This window comes from Triturus cristatus, chromosome 9 (assembly GCF_964204655.1).
Source record: "Triturus cristatus chromosome 9, aTriCri1.1, whole genome shotgun sequence".
NCBI lineage: Eukaryota > Metazoa > Chordata > Amphibia > Caudata > Salamandridae > Triturus > Triturus cristatus.
Window position 1 is genome coordinate 324,179,144 of NC_140592.1, and position 15,744 is coordinate 324,194,887.

General features: G+C 41.8%; 1 protein-coding gene across 3 annotated transcripts in view; it reads left to right on the plus strand.

The window, feature by feature from the left end:
* NICN1 (nicolin 1, tubulin polyglutamylase complex subunit) overlaps positions 1-12,253 on the plus strand; it is an 88,298-nt gene extending 76,045 nt beyond the window's left edge. For 2 of the 3 annotated variants that reach the window (XM_085625048.1, XM_085625049.1), the window contains 3 exons: positions 7,547-7,618; positions 9,506-9,610; positions 10,714-11,995. In XM_085625048.1, coding sequence (XP_085481174.1) covers positions 7,547-7,618; positions 9,506-9,610; positions 10,714-10,755 — 219 coding nt within the window. In that variant the 3' untranslated portion in view covers positions 10,756-11,995. Of the gene's footprint in view, positions 1-7,546; positions 7,619-9,505; positions 9,611-10,713 lie in introns of all 3 variants that reach the window. The other variant, XM_085625047.1, reaches the window with a different exon arrangement.
* Positions 12,254-15,744: the final 3,491 nt, after the last annotated feature.

Here is a 15,744-nt window from a genome sequence, read left to right on the forward strand (position 1 = left end):
CTGAAGGGGTCTGACAACAAAATGTTGGTGAATAGATCACATAAAATGGAGTAGGACAAAATGTAAAAATGAAATAGTGATAGGGAAGGTGTTACATCTTCACTTCAACTTGAGTGGTAACAATTCTTGCATTGGGCTAGTTTTTTTTTAATCATGAAAAACCCTAAAAATTTGCAGACGAGACCTGGCTATTTAGCCTAACTCTCCGTCCAATTACATGCTGAACATTCAATGCCCATAGCTGCCATTCGTATAACCTTCTAAATGCTACATATCAAAATAAAAAGTAAAAAGATTAGATGTAAATAAAGGCAAAACTCCCCCATTACGAACTTTTTCCCTAGCATGGCATGAGACTTGGAGTACTGTGGCTACAATGGGGTTATTTTGAACTGCTAGCAGTTATAATCGATTATGCCCTGTTGTCTTTTTGTAAGATTGTGGACTGCATTTTCTCTATAACTTTGGATGCATTTTTTTTCAGGTATGTTATTTGTATGATCATTTTTTACGTTTACAGTCTTGGCATGTCAAATTCTGGACAAACAGATATGAAATTGCGTGTATCAGTAAAAACTTAATCAATTACTAACTCTCCAATGAGAGCTTCAACTACTGAGGAGTGGTACTGGTGGTGAAAGGAAATAAATTATACTTGGGTATCCTGAGGTCCTCTCACAAAGTTCATCTCTCGGGTTATGTCTCAGGTTTGGGAACTGCAGGTCAATAACAGTAGAATTGACTTGGTTGTCTAGTACCAAAATGCCCAAAATGTTTACAGGCCTTTAGCTGATTCCATCTGCGTAGTTCACCTGCATTTCATTTGCTCCCATTACTGCCACTGCAAATGCCATGACATTTACAAATAAGACCGGTGACTGAAGACTGTGCGTGGGAAAGAGAGGCCAGGGTTTTTATTCTCACTAATTTTTTGTTTCAGGTAATAAAAGATGTTAAAGGCACACCCTGGACATATAAGAAACCTGCATCTTTGATTCCAAAATTATGATCAATCAACACTCATATAGCGCAGCAAATCACCCGTGAAGGTCTCGAGGCGCTGATCATATATACCTGAATTAGAGCTCCATCAAGAATGGAGGGTATCACCTCTTTAAAGTCTTCACCCAATCCCACAAAACACCTGATTGAGCTGAATGAGAGGGTATCTTGCATTCAAAAGGCCACATCAGAGATACATTTTTTGTAAAACGGTCATGGAGGCAAAAGGTGACCTTCTGAACGACAGCAAAGAGGTTGCATTCTAGGACACTTGCATGCTTGTGTGGTAAAGAAAGAAGTGCACAAATTTATGGTATAAATGGGATACATCCTCAGGGTATATATATTGTTTTTAACGTGGACCGAGAGAAATGCTTGCGATTTTGTGCTCATACCAGCGAGAAGCATGATAGCGAGGACTGTACACTAGCAGAATCCCATGAGTCCCTGGCTCACAGTTGCCCCCACACATACAGCTTCTGTGATAACTGTACCAAGTCAATTTTTCCTACTTTTTCAATTACAAATACTGTCCGATCCAGTGGCTCTGTTGGCAAGCGGATGTATGACATTACAACGTGGGTTTTTACAACGCGTGCAGTTACATCGCATGCGTTACAACGCATGCGATGTTACAACGCTATGCCATTACAACGCAAGTCTTTACATCGACTTGCGCTAGATGGCGTGCTAACATTAAAAAAGTGTAATTTACTATTCCAACTCCAGTCCACTTAACAGTAGGGAAGGTGTTGGGATAGTAAACTACACCATTTGTAATGTTAGCACGCCATCTAGCGCAAGTCGATGTAAAGACTTGCGTTGTAATGGCATAGCGTTGTAACATCGCATGCGTTGTAACGCATGCGATGTAACTGCACTGCGTGGTAAAAACCGCATTGTAATGGCTGTTCCCCTTGGCAAGCTTGCGCTGATGCTTAGCTATGAGAAAACTAAAAACCCAAGTCTTCTGACAAGGTGTTTTGTAAAGAACCTTTTATGCGGATGGCACACATCACTGGGCAAGGTGGACAAGACACACTCAAAGAAAGACAGAATGTGCTCGCAAAGCTGCCAAAAAAGGTAAAATGGGCTACCTTGCTAAAAGCATCACTGGAACTAAAGAGAATCAAAGAATCAGTCTTCCAGGATATGGCCACTTCATGTGCCTCCAAGCGAAATTGTAAAGACTACTGATGTTCTTCGAAACCCAAATGTAAATTATCCGGGAAATCATGTCACAACCCTTGAGCTATGACTGTGCCTCGTCCAATCTTCACTCTCTTTCCAGGCTTACTTGTTTTACGTCATACTGGTCGGAGTATATCAGATGTTGAGCATAGACCAGGCAATCAAAGCATTTAACCTTGAAGTGGACAATGCCATTCAGCACACATTAAGCAATTTTACCCAATGCTTGCAGTCAGCATCACAAGCTTGATAAGCACATCACACTCCAAGTAACTTGGCTGTGGCCCCATTAAACTCATCACTATCACCCTACTCTAAACAAGCATTTACAATGCAATGGTCTCGGCATTGTTAAAGTTAGAGCTATTGGCATTGCTCATGACATTATTTTTGTTTATGTTTTTGTTTTTAAAACATTTAAAGAAACGGCATTGTTATTTACAATGTCAATAGCTTAATCTCTATCAAATGCGAGACCTATTGCATTTGCACCCACACACAAAGCCACCCACACACAGAGCCACCCACACACAGAGCCACCCACACACAGAGCCACCCAAACACAGAGCCACCTACACAGAGCTATTCACATAGAGCAACCCACACACAAGCATTAGATGCTGCAGTAATAGCAATAGGGATAATACGAACTGAAGTACTCGCAATAAAATTGTGATGCATATAGTCACACTCCTGGGGATAGCACAAGTGCGAACTAACGATGTAATAGAGGCAACTGTAACATGGAAGCAGCACAGGCAGTAATCATTTTCAATTGATAATGAAGTTGAATGAAATGCTTGGTGTTTTTCATGGTTTGACTTTATATATTTACAGCGACGCTTACGGAACTGTTTCACTGTTATAAGACCCCTGGTGTTAACGTATTTTACTGCAGCAGGTGGATATGAGTTCTTCAACATAACGCGGAGGTTTGGTGGGACCAATAACAGGGGCACAGTGTGAGCAAGAAAATGGGCACCGTGGAAGCAATATCAGAGGCATGTTAGGGCAATAAAAAAGAAATAGACGTGGCAATGACAAGGGCACCAAGTGAAAGCCCCAAGGCTACAGCATAAGTCGAGTAGCAACATGCAACTTCGTTCCCATCAGAACATCACAGTCAGTCCCAATAGAGAACTTGTAAATGGACCGTCATAATTATAACAATACCGCCTCCATCACAGCACTAACAGGTGAACCCACAAGGTAAAACCGCCTGCTGCGCAAAAACAATGGCAATGTGCGGCAACCACCACACGCAGCACCAACATGACAACAACATCAGGCACCACCAGGTTAATAATAAAGGAACCATGGGAACCAGACATAGCTGCACAGCATCAGGACGGCATTATTTATAGAACGTTTCAGGTAAAAAAAAAACTGTCATCCTGTGATGCAGGGCCGGTTCCGGCCTGCGTTGCCCCTGCCCTGCCCGCTGGGTGACCCCCTTACCTCGGGTGGGATCTAGTGGCACGTTCTCCTCGCCGCTGTCATTTCGCCCTACGGGAAAGAGAGAAGCCGGTTAGTGGCAGCGATAGTAGACTAGGAGACGGGCACCTGAGGACTCTTGCTGCCAACTGTTTACCTCGGATCTGGGGATGCCTCAGCAATCGGGCGCAGATGCTGAGCGTCATCTTCCACGATAGCAACAAGTTCCCATTACAGGAAACGATGTAGGACAGCGCATGTCACGTGACGAAAGCTTGACTGCATACGACAGCGCATGCGCGTTTGATCTTACTCTCGGTGTACTACTCGTTGGTGTAACTGTTGTATAGTAGGCAGTGCACACAGTGAAGTTATGGAGCACCTGGCAGTGGATATACATGTAGTTGTGTTGTGTAGTGTTGTGACCGTGGCTGGTGACTGCTGCTCACCAATGTAATTACAAACAACCTTGAAGAACTTCTAAGGTAGCGGACACTTCATATTAACACGGTACATGCGGTAAGGTACTGTTGGTGCCTAGAGAGCCGGGAGGAGAAACAGGAGAGGCAGTTCGTTAAGTAAACAGACTGAGGGGATGAGGGAGAGACCGGTGAAATGGAACGAAACTGCGGCGAGATTGAGTAACATTGCGATTTTTAAAAGCTATGGAGGACAAAAAAGTGAAAGCTAAAAAAACAAGCCTGGGAGTTGGGTGTGCGCGTGCGCTCGCTAAAAGAATAAACAAGTACTGGCAAAACTGTTGACTTACCTGGCGAGAGCCATGAACACCGCCGCCTTTCTCCGAGGCGAAGCAGAAATGCCTCGGAGAAAGGCAGCAGCGTTTCCGGATTCGGGGCCGTGTTTTTCTTTTCTCTCCTCTTGCCATTGGCTGGAGGAGATAATGAGAAAAGTAGCAAAAAACACGCCCCCCGAATCCGAAAAGGACGGGGCCTGTTCGGAGAGACAAACCTCTTCTCCAATGGCTGGCCAGCATTCAAGAGGCCAGCCAATGGAGAAGAGGGGAGAAGAGGGGCGGGTTCAAGCCCCTCTTCTCCAAGTCATTAAATCTCGCGAGCGAGACTGCGCAAGCGCAGCCTTCGCTAGCCGAGACCTAAAAAGAAACCATCCGCATTCCCTTAAAACCTAGCTAGGTATGATTATTACTATATTGCCATCTCAAACCGAAGTCATGGATAAAAAGGTGATTAGTCAGTTACAAGAATAAGTGAAATAAACCATCACCACACAACCTACAGCTGAGCTTCTAGCTCTTGAAAGGAGCACGTACCTATGACTCTTGGGACTAAACACGATAAAACATCAGCCAATGGAGAGGGGTGCTTTGTACTGCTTTAAAAATGGATTCTCTCCTCCCTCCTCAACTCAAGACAGTAAGTGAACCTTGAGCAAGAGCAGACGTTGACACGCAGAGTCAACATGTGGTGCTTCACTAATTCTTCCTCTTACTCTCTTATTGTTTCATATTCACTGAATGCCTTTCACCTCACAGACAGCATGACAGCTGCGGTTTATATTCGACATGGACCTGCTCTTTAGCTCACACCTCAGAGAACACTCTAATTAAGGGTATAATTCTACAACTGCCTTCTCCTACACTGATAGACCAGGCATGAGGAGAAGGAGGTGATCAGTACCATTGTGAAGGCGTTGGAATGCTGCAATGTAGTCTAAACAGGCTGGAATAGCTCTATTGTTTACACCCCAAAAGAATGCTCTAGTTAAGGATATCATTCTACATCTGCCTAGGCTGAGGAACATACTCCTACTCCCACAAAGCAACCATGAGTAGGAGGTGATAAGAGTCATTCTGATGGACTGCTAAATTGCCGCAGCGTAGGCTAAACAGCACTCTCACTAAGTTTGCTTATTTGCAAAGCCTACAATTTAAGGCCATGTCTAAACCTTCAGTTGTGCAATAATGTTGCATCGCCCATGAAAAACTTGTTTGCCTTTTTGTGGAGTAAATGATCAAATTAAAAACTTTTACAGAATAAATCTTTATACCATCTGATGGTCCTTTGGAACACACGCTACGGGTAGGGAAAAATCTGGCTCCTCATAACACCTGGGCCTCAACATGAACCTGATTCACCGAAAGACTCTCAGGCTGCAGAAACATGGAGGCAGATCACTGGTATGAAGGAAGTCAAATCTTGCAACCTCATCTCCTAGACTGAAAACGGACTCTATCCTCCACTATTTCAGAAGACCTAGCTCTTGGAACTGGCGTTCTACTGAAATCTTGCAGAGATACGGCAGATGATAGGAAATATTAGCTAGGAGCTCATGTGCTCACATTTTGCTAGGGAACATTTTTATGACTCCTGTATACCTAGCTGTGAGGAATAGGATAAGTCAGGAGATCGAGGTGGAGTTTTAAGTGGTTTTATTGCTTTATGAACTCTTTTACGTATGAAGGGTGGGTCGATAATATGGCAAGGGGATCTCTGTGGCCCGCTCTCTGTATTCTCTCCTTCCCGCCGTGGTCCTTCCTCTCCGGGCTCTGATACGGTACTGGTCTGGGTGGTTCTCCGCGGCTTGCATCCTCCCCCAGGGTCTCAAGCGCTCGGGAAAAGAAAAAAACCCAGAGGTGAGTAATCTGTTTTCCTCTTGCCTTATCCAGGGTAGGGGGTGAGGGAACCCTCGGTGCACTGTACTTCAGAGCTCGTGTGAATAGGTGGTCGGGGAGGGTTGTGAACGGGATTTACACCCACACGGCAATTCTCAGTGCCCAGAAGTCCCCTTAACTTGTTCCTCCCTCTCTCCTCACGGGGTCGGTGGCCTCCTGGCACTCGTGACTTGTAGACTGCGTCCTTTCTTGCCTTCGACCACCGCTCCTCCTTCGGTCGGCAGACGTCCCACGCCTTGTCCTCGCTCTTCCCGATGGTATCCGTAGCTCTCTCGTATTCCTCCGCTGCTCCTGCCAACAACACTCCCTCGCTCCGCTTTCCGTACTCCTCCTCACTCACTCCGGTGTCCGCGCACACCAGGTGTGGTGCATTTCCTCCTATATCCGCTCCACCTTCCTCGTCGTCACTGTTGGGGGTGGAGCTATCCTCGAAACCCTTCCAGTTAAAGGGACCGAGTCCTGTTTCTTCCTGCGTGACGGGTGACGGTGCTCCTGTAGAGACCCACTCGTTCTGTGGAGGGGAGAGAAGAGGAGAAAGGGTGTCGATCACTGTCGCTGTCTTTACGGGAGTCTCCTCGATCTGCTTCCCCCTGCGACACTAGCATTTACGCCTCTTGTGCTATAAGGGTCTTAGAGTGGTGCTGTGGTGCATTAAAAGCCTTAAAACACGTTGTCCTGTCCTAATAAAAGACTTACACATGCATTATAGCGTTAGTCAAAAAGAAACAATGTAATTTCTTGAAGGACATAGACTGATGGTTATCTCAAAACACATGCGCGAACTGCAGTGTAAATACAAGAGACTCTTGCTATTACGTGTTATGCCTTTCTGAACGCTGGTGTAGACACAGTCATCCTTAGTGGCAAGCACAACCATTATCAATTAGTGTTAAAATAATTTTGGAATAGGTAGAAAAGTGACACCTTTGTGAATTTAGAATTGTGTATAGTATTTAGCAAATTACACCATTTTCGAATTCCATTTTTGTTCCTCAATGTTTCATCAAATAAGTACAGTCACACAGTGAGAAATGTTCAAGTAAGTAGCAATTTACATGTTAAAATATACTTCCATTTGTATCGGTTTCTGAAAGCTAAACTTACACAAAGTGTAGACATTTAAAGATCTTCTTTGTGCACATCAAAATGTGTTTGTCATATTATGTCTTCTCCGAAAACTATGAATTTTGTGTACCATTACAAACTTTATTTTATGCTGAGAAAAGATAAGTTACAACTTCTATTGTTCTGTCTCTTTCCATGCCCTAGAGTCCGCAAAAAGCGCTTCCCGTTTGGCTCTCCAATCCATCAGCACAGGAACAGACCTCAAATTTGCACCATGTAAGTAGAGCAGTCCAGATGCCTCGCAATTGAAGGTTCTCTAATGGTACGAGGAACAATGGTGTGGTGAAACATGCCCTCGGCGCAATTAGAAGTGACTTTCTTAAAACAGTTTGTGGGCACTGTACTGTCCTTTAACGGTAGACTGGTTACAGGTTGATTAGACCACCTGAAAATAGTTCATGTCCCAGAGATGAAATATTCCCAGCACCAAATGTCAACGAAAAGGAAACATTGCTGTATGTTATTGGAATCAAAACTGACCATGAACAAAAAAATGGCAATGTTGTCAGAAGTTTATAACATTATGTTCAGCTTATCCCACAAAAAAGGTTAATCAAAGTGTATTAGATAAATTTCAAATGATTGGCGGAATACTGTTTACATCCTCAGGCAGAGTAAAATAGGCAAGACCTAATTTCAATGAATTCGACCTAATGCAGTGCCAAAATATGGACACACTCTAATGCTAGCACCGAATTTGGATGGGAGCATTAAGGTTGTATTCACTGAGATGCATCTATTGCAGCTAAAGAAGTGTGAGAACAGCTGTGGGCCCATATTCTTGTGCAGAAATTCAGACAGAGTACTTGTTGGTTGGAGAACTATAGTTGTGAAGTCAAAGGTTGCAAACTAAAGTTCACGAAGTGGGACAAAAAGGAGAACAAAAGTTCAGGAGAGCGTGGAGGTATGAAGAATATTAGTAGGAAAAAATAGGCGAGAGTAGCTGAAGGGTTAGCAAGAAGCATTCAACTTGAGATACTACTGAAAAAAGGAGTAGAAAGAAATGGAAGACTACCATGGGGTCATTGTCTCACTATAATACCATGCTAAGGATGTCTGTGAGACCCCTTTACTGGCAAGGCTTTTGGAAGTATGCTGGGAAGCTATGCTGATAAGGTTCTTTGACTCCTACTGAGTCATCTCACCTGGGTGGGTTTATTCAGTCGCTTGCACTACGTTAATTAATGGTCTGAATTATTAATTCAAGTTAACTTTGCCATAGGGTCCTATCAACACAATGAAATCTGTCAACATTTTACAAAATGCTGCATATTTAAATTCGTAAAGAAGAGCAATCAATAAAATAAAGCAAACTAAGTATAAACCAACTTCAAACCAAACAGGAATATCTTTATTGTAAAGCAGTGACAACTTAGAATCCTTTCTAGAAGTTTTAGAAAATATAGCTTTAGCAACAAAACTGTGCAGTTTCAGAATGCTGAAGAGGTTCAGGGCTGATCTAGGACACTGCAAGCTGTATGTGGCGCCACAGTGGAAGTGAACAACCAAATGGAATAGATGCTTCAAATTACTGAGAACACCAGTCTCTAATGTGAGAAAAGGCAAGGCTGAATTTAAAGAAGCACCCCTATTCAGAAGACCCCATTATCTGCCTGCTCACTGATGCCTGCAATATCCTGCGATTGTAGAGGCTTGAGAGTAAACAAACTGGGTAGAGGGCACCTGGGCAAGACCACAGTCAGAAATAATAGCTTGACGATACACAAGTCTAAATAGAATGACCAACTCAGAGTGAAGGAGTTTGTGACTGCGGAAGCAGAGATAGAGAAGACTGAGTGCATCACTTGAGACAGTACTCAATCAATACACTGAAAGCCACAATCCAAGCCTTTCCCTAATCCTGGGAAGTAGTGGTATACCACAGTACAGTGCCCTACCAATACAATGTTTTTAAAGCCCTATGCAAATTACATACATAAAGTAGAATTGAAGAGGCAGTGAGTAGCCGGGAGGAGTTGGGGTTGGATACAATGTTTTCAGATGTACCATTGTGACAAATATACACTGCATTAATGGAAGTATTTTTGTTATAATTTTTGTTATAATTGACTAGTTGTTTAATAGTCTTCCACTTTTGTCCAGGAGCTTCCTGATCCAGACACAGTATCGAAAGAGGTCCAACAGATGTGGGTCCTGACGGAAATGATACGTGCTAATCAGACTTCTTCAAGGATTGGGCGATTTGATGTGAGTATTCCATGAGTACCTTCTGCCTATATCAGATCTGAATGAAGGGAATCCTATCAGTAGATTAAGGGATTAGGCTTCAGGAACATTTTTAGCATCTGCAGGCTATAATGCTACATATGCAGGCATCCATAAGTAGATAATTTCTTCATTTCCGCTTTTTACCTTTTGTTCCAGAGTACTTTAAAATTGTGTAGCTTGGGTCTTAAGTGCCTCTTTTCTTCTACTCAATGTCCCGATTCAGTAGCCATGGGGTGCTCAGATTACTTTGTACCAAAACCCTGCTCAATTTCCCTGTTTTCCCAAAGCCTACACAGCCACTTTCCTAAAAAAATGCATGATTTATTCTACTCTATCTGCTATGTACTTTTTCCCCACAAGGGTACGATTTCCTCCCTCCCAATCTCATTGCCCCTCATTTGTTTAACCTTCTTACCAGCTTAGTATATGACTTGTATTGCATTTAATTTGTAACACCCACCAACAGCAGGGTCTAACCCGGACCCTGCCTTCTTCTAGTTTTTGTATACTAAAGCCCACATTTATTTCTGTGAACTCATGAATGGAAGTTGCATCCAATGTAGCTGGGACACAAAGGTAATGTCACATTGAACGACAAAGGAGAATCCAAGTACTGTTTTAACCTTTAGTTACAGAAAAACCCAAAACGTTTGAATGTATGTGTATATTGACATTTGTTGCAAATGACTCTCACAAATGTAGATGTGCCCCTTACTAAAGAGTGGGAAAGAAACTGCCAACAACAAAGGACTCTAGTCTAAACAATGTTACTATTCAAAATGCAGTGAGATGTACAGGACAATGTTGATCAGTCACCACATAGAACTTGCATGTTAGCTTGGGAAACCTTAGCACATGAATCTGGATTGTGTGTTTCCCAACCCAGTATTTATTGGCAGACTATTGCATTGTTGGAAAAGCTTTCAGTGGAATTACCTGTTTCCCTGAGAGTGAACATTTTAAAATGTTTGCAAAGTCCTGGAAAGTTAGCTCTGTCTGGTCCCCCTTATCTATTAACAAAACAGGTGGAACTGCAAAAGGCGTTTCTGCATTTTGTTTACCATGATGTGTTTGTTTTTCAGGTGGATGGCTGTTACGATATCAATCTGCTTTCTTACACCTGACCGTTTACATAAGCAGTAGTGACCATTTTACAAAGCACCCTTGCCCTCTCTCCTACTGTATCTATTCAAAAATCCTCTATTGCATGAAGAAATGTAAGACATTTGTATAGGAACAGTCTTTCCAGCTGACGCTATTGATGTCGCCGCTTCATCTCAGCTCTTATTACAAACAATAAAAGTGTGGAAGACACATGCTGTCTGCCAGCATTTATGCCCCAACACCAAACTTGGATACATATTGTTGCACTATCCCATCCTATGAAATGCCCTAGATGTGGCGAGAAGGTGAAGTAAGGAAGAGATGAAGACTCTCCTGATTGGTCCACCTAATCTTGACTGGTTGAATGTCCTAGAGCAAAACAGTGGTCTTTCTGTTTACACTTGGAGAGATGGAACTCAGAAGATGTTGCCCATCCTCCTGAAGACGCTTTCAGGCTTCCAGTTCATAACACTGAAATGTTACAATAAGCCTGAGGATAAATACTTGAAAGCAAATTTACTAGCACTTGAAAATGGGACCAGCTGCTCGCCTGAAACACTTAATGTGACTGTTAAAGTGTTTTCAGAAATTGCACCTTCATATATTTATTCGTAACTTTGTGTTTTGTTAATATTTTGGGCGTTTGTTGTGCCATGTCCACTCATAACTGTTTCTTTAATCTAACAACTTTGAACATATGTTTAAACACTCATTAGACCTCCTAGAATTAAATACAGGCTAGTATCCCAGATTGCTAGTTGAAACAACCATCATGCATGACTTCTTATCACAATCTAGTATATAAGGCAGCTTCTTAGTGATGTGATGTCTCTCCTAAGTTGGCAGAGTCTCTAAATGATTTGTTATTATTCACCTATTCGGGGCTGGAATGACTATCTGCTTCATTTACTGGAAGTGATATGGTGGTTTACACAGTCAAGGATTTTGTTCTCTCTCTCCGAGAAATGTGGTATGTTCATGAAGGTTCAGATTCATTCTCTCTTCAGTGACAATGTCATTCAGTGCTTCCAGTGTCTGCAAGAAGGTGTTCCTCCTCCGAAGACTGAAACAGAGGAGCTTCATAGTTTGCACAAACCGTGTCCAGTATCCTCAACCATTTATGTATTTTATGTTGCGCATTACAAGATATCTTGATGTCTTCTTATTTAAGAACTGTTGAAGTAAGGAGGTTTCTCCTAGCACCATTATTACCAAACTCAGCCATTAAATGAACACTTCAGTATTCATTTCTCAAAGCTATGACCGCATTGCTTGTTTTTTGTATTCATTTATTTCAGTGTCTGTGTATAGTCTTCTCTTTGTTCCTTATTTGCTAAGGTCTATGTTAATCTTCTGTTATACTTGTATACCTTGTGAAATAATTGTCCAGTGCTACAGCTTAGCACATCAAGGTTGTCAATACTACATGCAGGCTGTGTACTATAATTAATGTTTGATTCAACACTCATTTGTCATTAATATATGGCAGAGTTTTATCTGTTTATTTATTGAACTATCCACCTGTCGTTATCAAGTATTTGTGAAGAAAACAAAGTTCTGAAGAGTAGGGGTGGCTGTGGGTGGCATTGAAAAGCAGAGTTCAATAAGGGTTCATGAGGGTCATGGAGATGAACAGGGAAAATGTGTGAACAGGTTCAACAACAGAAAATCCAGTACCTAATTTAAGTGACTGTTGCTTAGACAAGACAAAATGGTTGTGTCTCCATCTGTGCCAAGCTAAGACAAATCACGTTTGTAAAGCCAGATTCTTGCATCCTCCACATCACCCTTAGTATGTTCTAGTAAGGATTTCATCACAAAACAATCTGCAAAGGATTACTCTGTGATTATGGTAAATGTGACTTTTTTTCAGTAAGGTGGAACATTTCTCTCCCTTACATAAGAGTCCACCTACTGCTGATATATAGTGTCAATGTTTGAAAGACATTGCGTTTACTTTGACTTTCCAACAAGATATTAACTCAAGAGATCACAATATTTCTCTCAGTTGCAGACATTTGTATAGTAATTGAACAACCCTCTGTCCTTGGATTTCCAACTTGAGAATGCAATTACTCCTGTCCCTCGGGTACTACATATTGCCTGCATTCACAGCTCATTCTTAAACCCTTTATCTATGTGAAATTGGTGCCTGCCATAAATAACACTCTTTGCCATCTTGACAAAACAAAGGAGGGTATTGCAACATCTGTACGAAGCTACTTTTCAAAATCTGCAACAAGATGAGAAAAAGCGATTCAACTCCATCTGTACCAGAAATGTGAGTTGGTATGACCATCCTTCTCTCTTCACTAGTTCCTTCCAAGCTGAGTCCAAAATATGTCAAGCCATTCCTTTGACTATCATCATGAATCTAGTGTCAGATTGATTTTGTATGCTGTTATTCCAAGTAAATGTTTTAGATCATATCCAGCAGTTTTCTACATTTGGTTTATGTCACTGGATCACAAGTATGAATTTGAACTAATCTGTCATGTTGAACTGTGGGGTGGTTGGCTCCAGTACCTTGAGGTTTGCAAAAGCTCTTCCCTCTGTGTTTTGTCCTACAGACGTACCATTCATGGATATAATCCTTGCTTGGTACATGACTTGTACTGTGTGCACTCCTAAAGGCCTGGATTCCGAGGGTGGTTGTCTTAACTTGGACTATCCTGCGGCTGCATGCCGATCGTGCTCACTACACCACTCTCTGTGCCATATGTCAAAGACTGCAACAACTCCTGCTTTCCTGTGAGGTGCTACGGCTCTGCCAACAAATATGCTTCTCCATTCATCTCTACCATTCTCTCATGCAGCACAAAGATGGTTTACATCTCCTTGTAGTCCTCTACAAGGTTGAATTCCTGAATGTGCATTCTATTGCTTCTTTGTAAGGACTCCCTCTGGACAGGTGTTTGTCTACATCTGTTCCAGCTAAACTGCAATTCCAATTTGTGTTCAAGCTACCCTGCTGGGCTTTGAAGATCCTGCCTTCAGTCTCTCAGATAGTTTTTTGTTTGGGACCTCTGTCCTCATTTCCTGCTATTTCTTATGGAACATTCAGTCCAACTTTATCTCAGAACCTCCTTCTTCTGGCCTTTCTTTTGTCTCAGTTATTATAGCATTCCACAACCATCATTTCTCTGCTGTTTAACATTTATGTATGTCTCCGGTCCAAGTTTATTGAACAGTACCACACAAACTTCCAAATTTTCACAAATTACATATGAATCCACTTGCAGCTAGATAACAAACAATTCTCCCAATGTTATGTCTTGCCTGTACTATGTGCTCCCCTAGATGAAGGAGGTCCTCTCCAGGAAGCTATGAATGGAGCAAAAACTGAGATTCTTGGATTGGGAGCAAAAGAGTCTTGACTCTCTACGATTTGATGGTCTCGAGGCTTTGGAACCCCTCACTAATCTCTCTGAAAGTATGGAACATGCACATAGTGTTAGTCACTTAATCTTTATTTGCTCCTCCAGTTAATGTAGTGGTTAAGGGTATCAGTCACCAGCAATCCATACTTGAAAAATACTTCCACTACTCTAAACTGAATGCTGATTAGAGTTAACAGGAGGCCTGGACAAGCCACATCTGACTACTGTAATATAATTTGCATTGTTCCCCCAAAGAAACTCATTAGCAGGCTTTTAAGGCTACAGAACCAGACATCTGGTTGTCCCTATATCTCCACAAGTTTGACAAAATCAAACCTACCTTGAAAGCATGCCACTTGCTACCAGAAGTAACTAGAATTAAATTTAAGGTTTATGAAACCTCCATAAAGCCCGATGGGCAAAGATCCAGAATATGTACTGAAATCCACACCACACTACAAACCAACTAGTAACCTCAAATCAGCATCTGCCCTGATCAACAAATAATTCAAGAGGAGGAGGAAGATCCCTGGAAGGTCAAGGTCTTAGAATGGGGAGTGGGGGGCACTTTAATCTCCGATCTGTACCCAATCACAAGTGGTTTAGGCATCTGCTGACGAATTAAGTATTTAGACTTTCTTTCAGTTGAACTTTGTACAAATTACAAAAAATGTCCCTATGTACCCATGGAATTGGTACTGGAAGCTTAGTGACTTTATGTCCCATACTCAACCCGTAACATTGAAATATCTTCACGCTAAATAAACTTTTGACTAAAGGTATTTAGTTTCATATGAAACAATTTTAGAAGCTGCAACTAATACATCCATAGGATTTTGAATTTGCAAAACAACTATGTATCCATCAATTTAAGTAAGTGAGCTTCCACATTGTCATTTGTTCCATTACGCTAAGCTTGCTATCAGCCTCTTTTTAATAATGGGTTCTTTATACATGCTCAGTTACAATTTAAACAATCTTTGCCATCTAGATATTTTTCACATTACCCTTCTGTCTTTCTTCAGGTGAACATTGGTTACCGCAGCTTCTTTGGTCACCCACCTTCATGCATAGGACTAGGCAATTCTGCAGCATTTGTGTATTTGCAAAAATGTGCAACTTTGTGCATTTTAGAATCCAAATTTACTTAAGAGCAAACTGTCCCAAGTACGATATTAAACACGTTGATTTCACTGTTGAATTCATCTGTTTCATGAAAGTGCTGTAAAGCTGCTACACAGTAAAATGCATATTTTTAATTACTGAAAGAAACCTTTGCCTTGCCAAACAAACCCCACATCTTTTCTGATCTCATGCATTAAAGGTGTAACTGGAGTGTGGTCCAGGTGAGACTGAATTACCGAAATCAGAATTTGATGGAGAGAGGAACTGGGAACACTTAAGACAGTACTAGAAAGATTACTTCTTTTTTTACAGATTGCAAACTTAAGATACAGATAAAATGATTTTCCCAAAATACACACAGTAGTCAAGTGCTGCAGTCGAGATGAGAATACAAGTCTCTGGGTTCCAACATCAGCACCTAAGCCACTAGATCAAATCTTCATGTGTGGACGGAATTGTGGAATGAGCTATTGCAACAGCTCGTGGACATTTACAACGTACTAA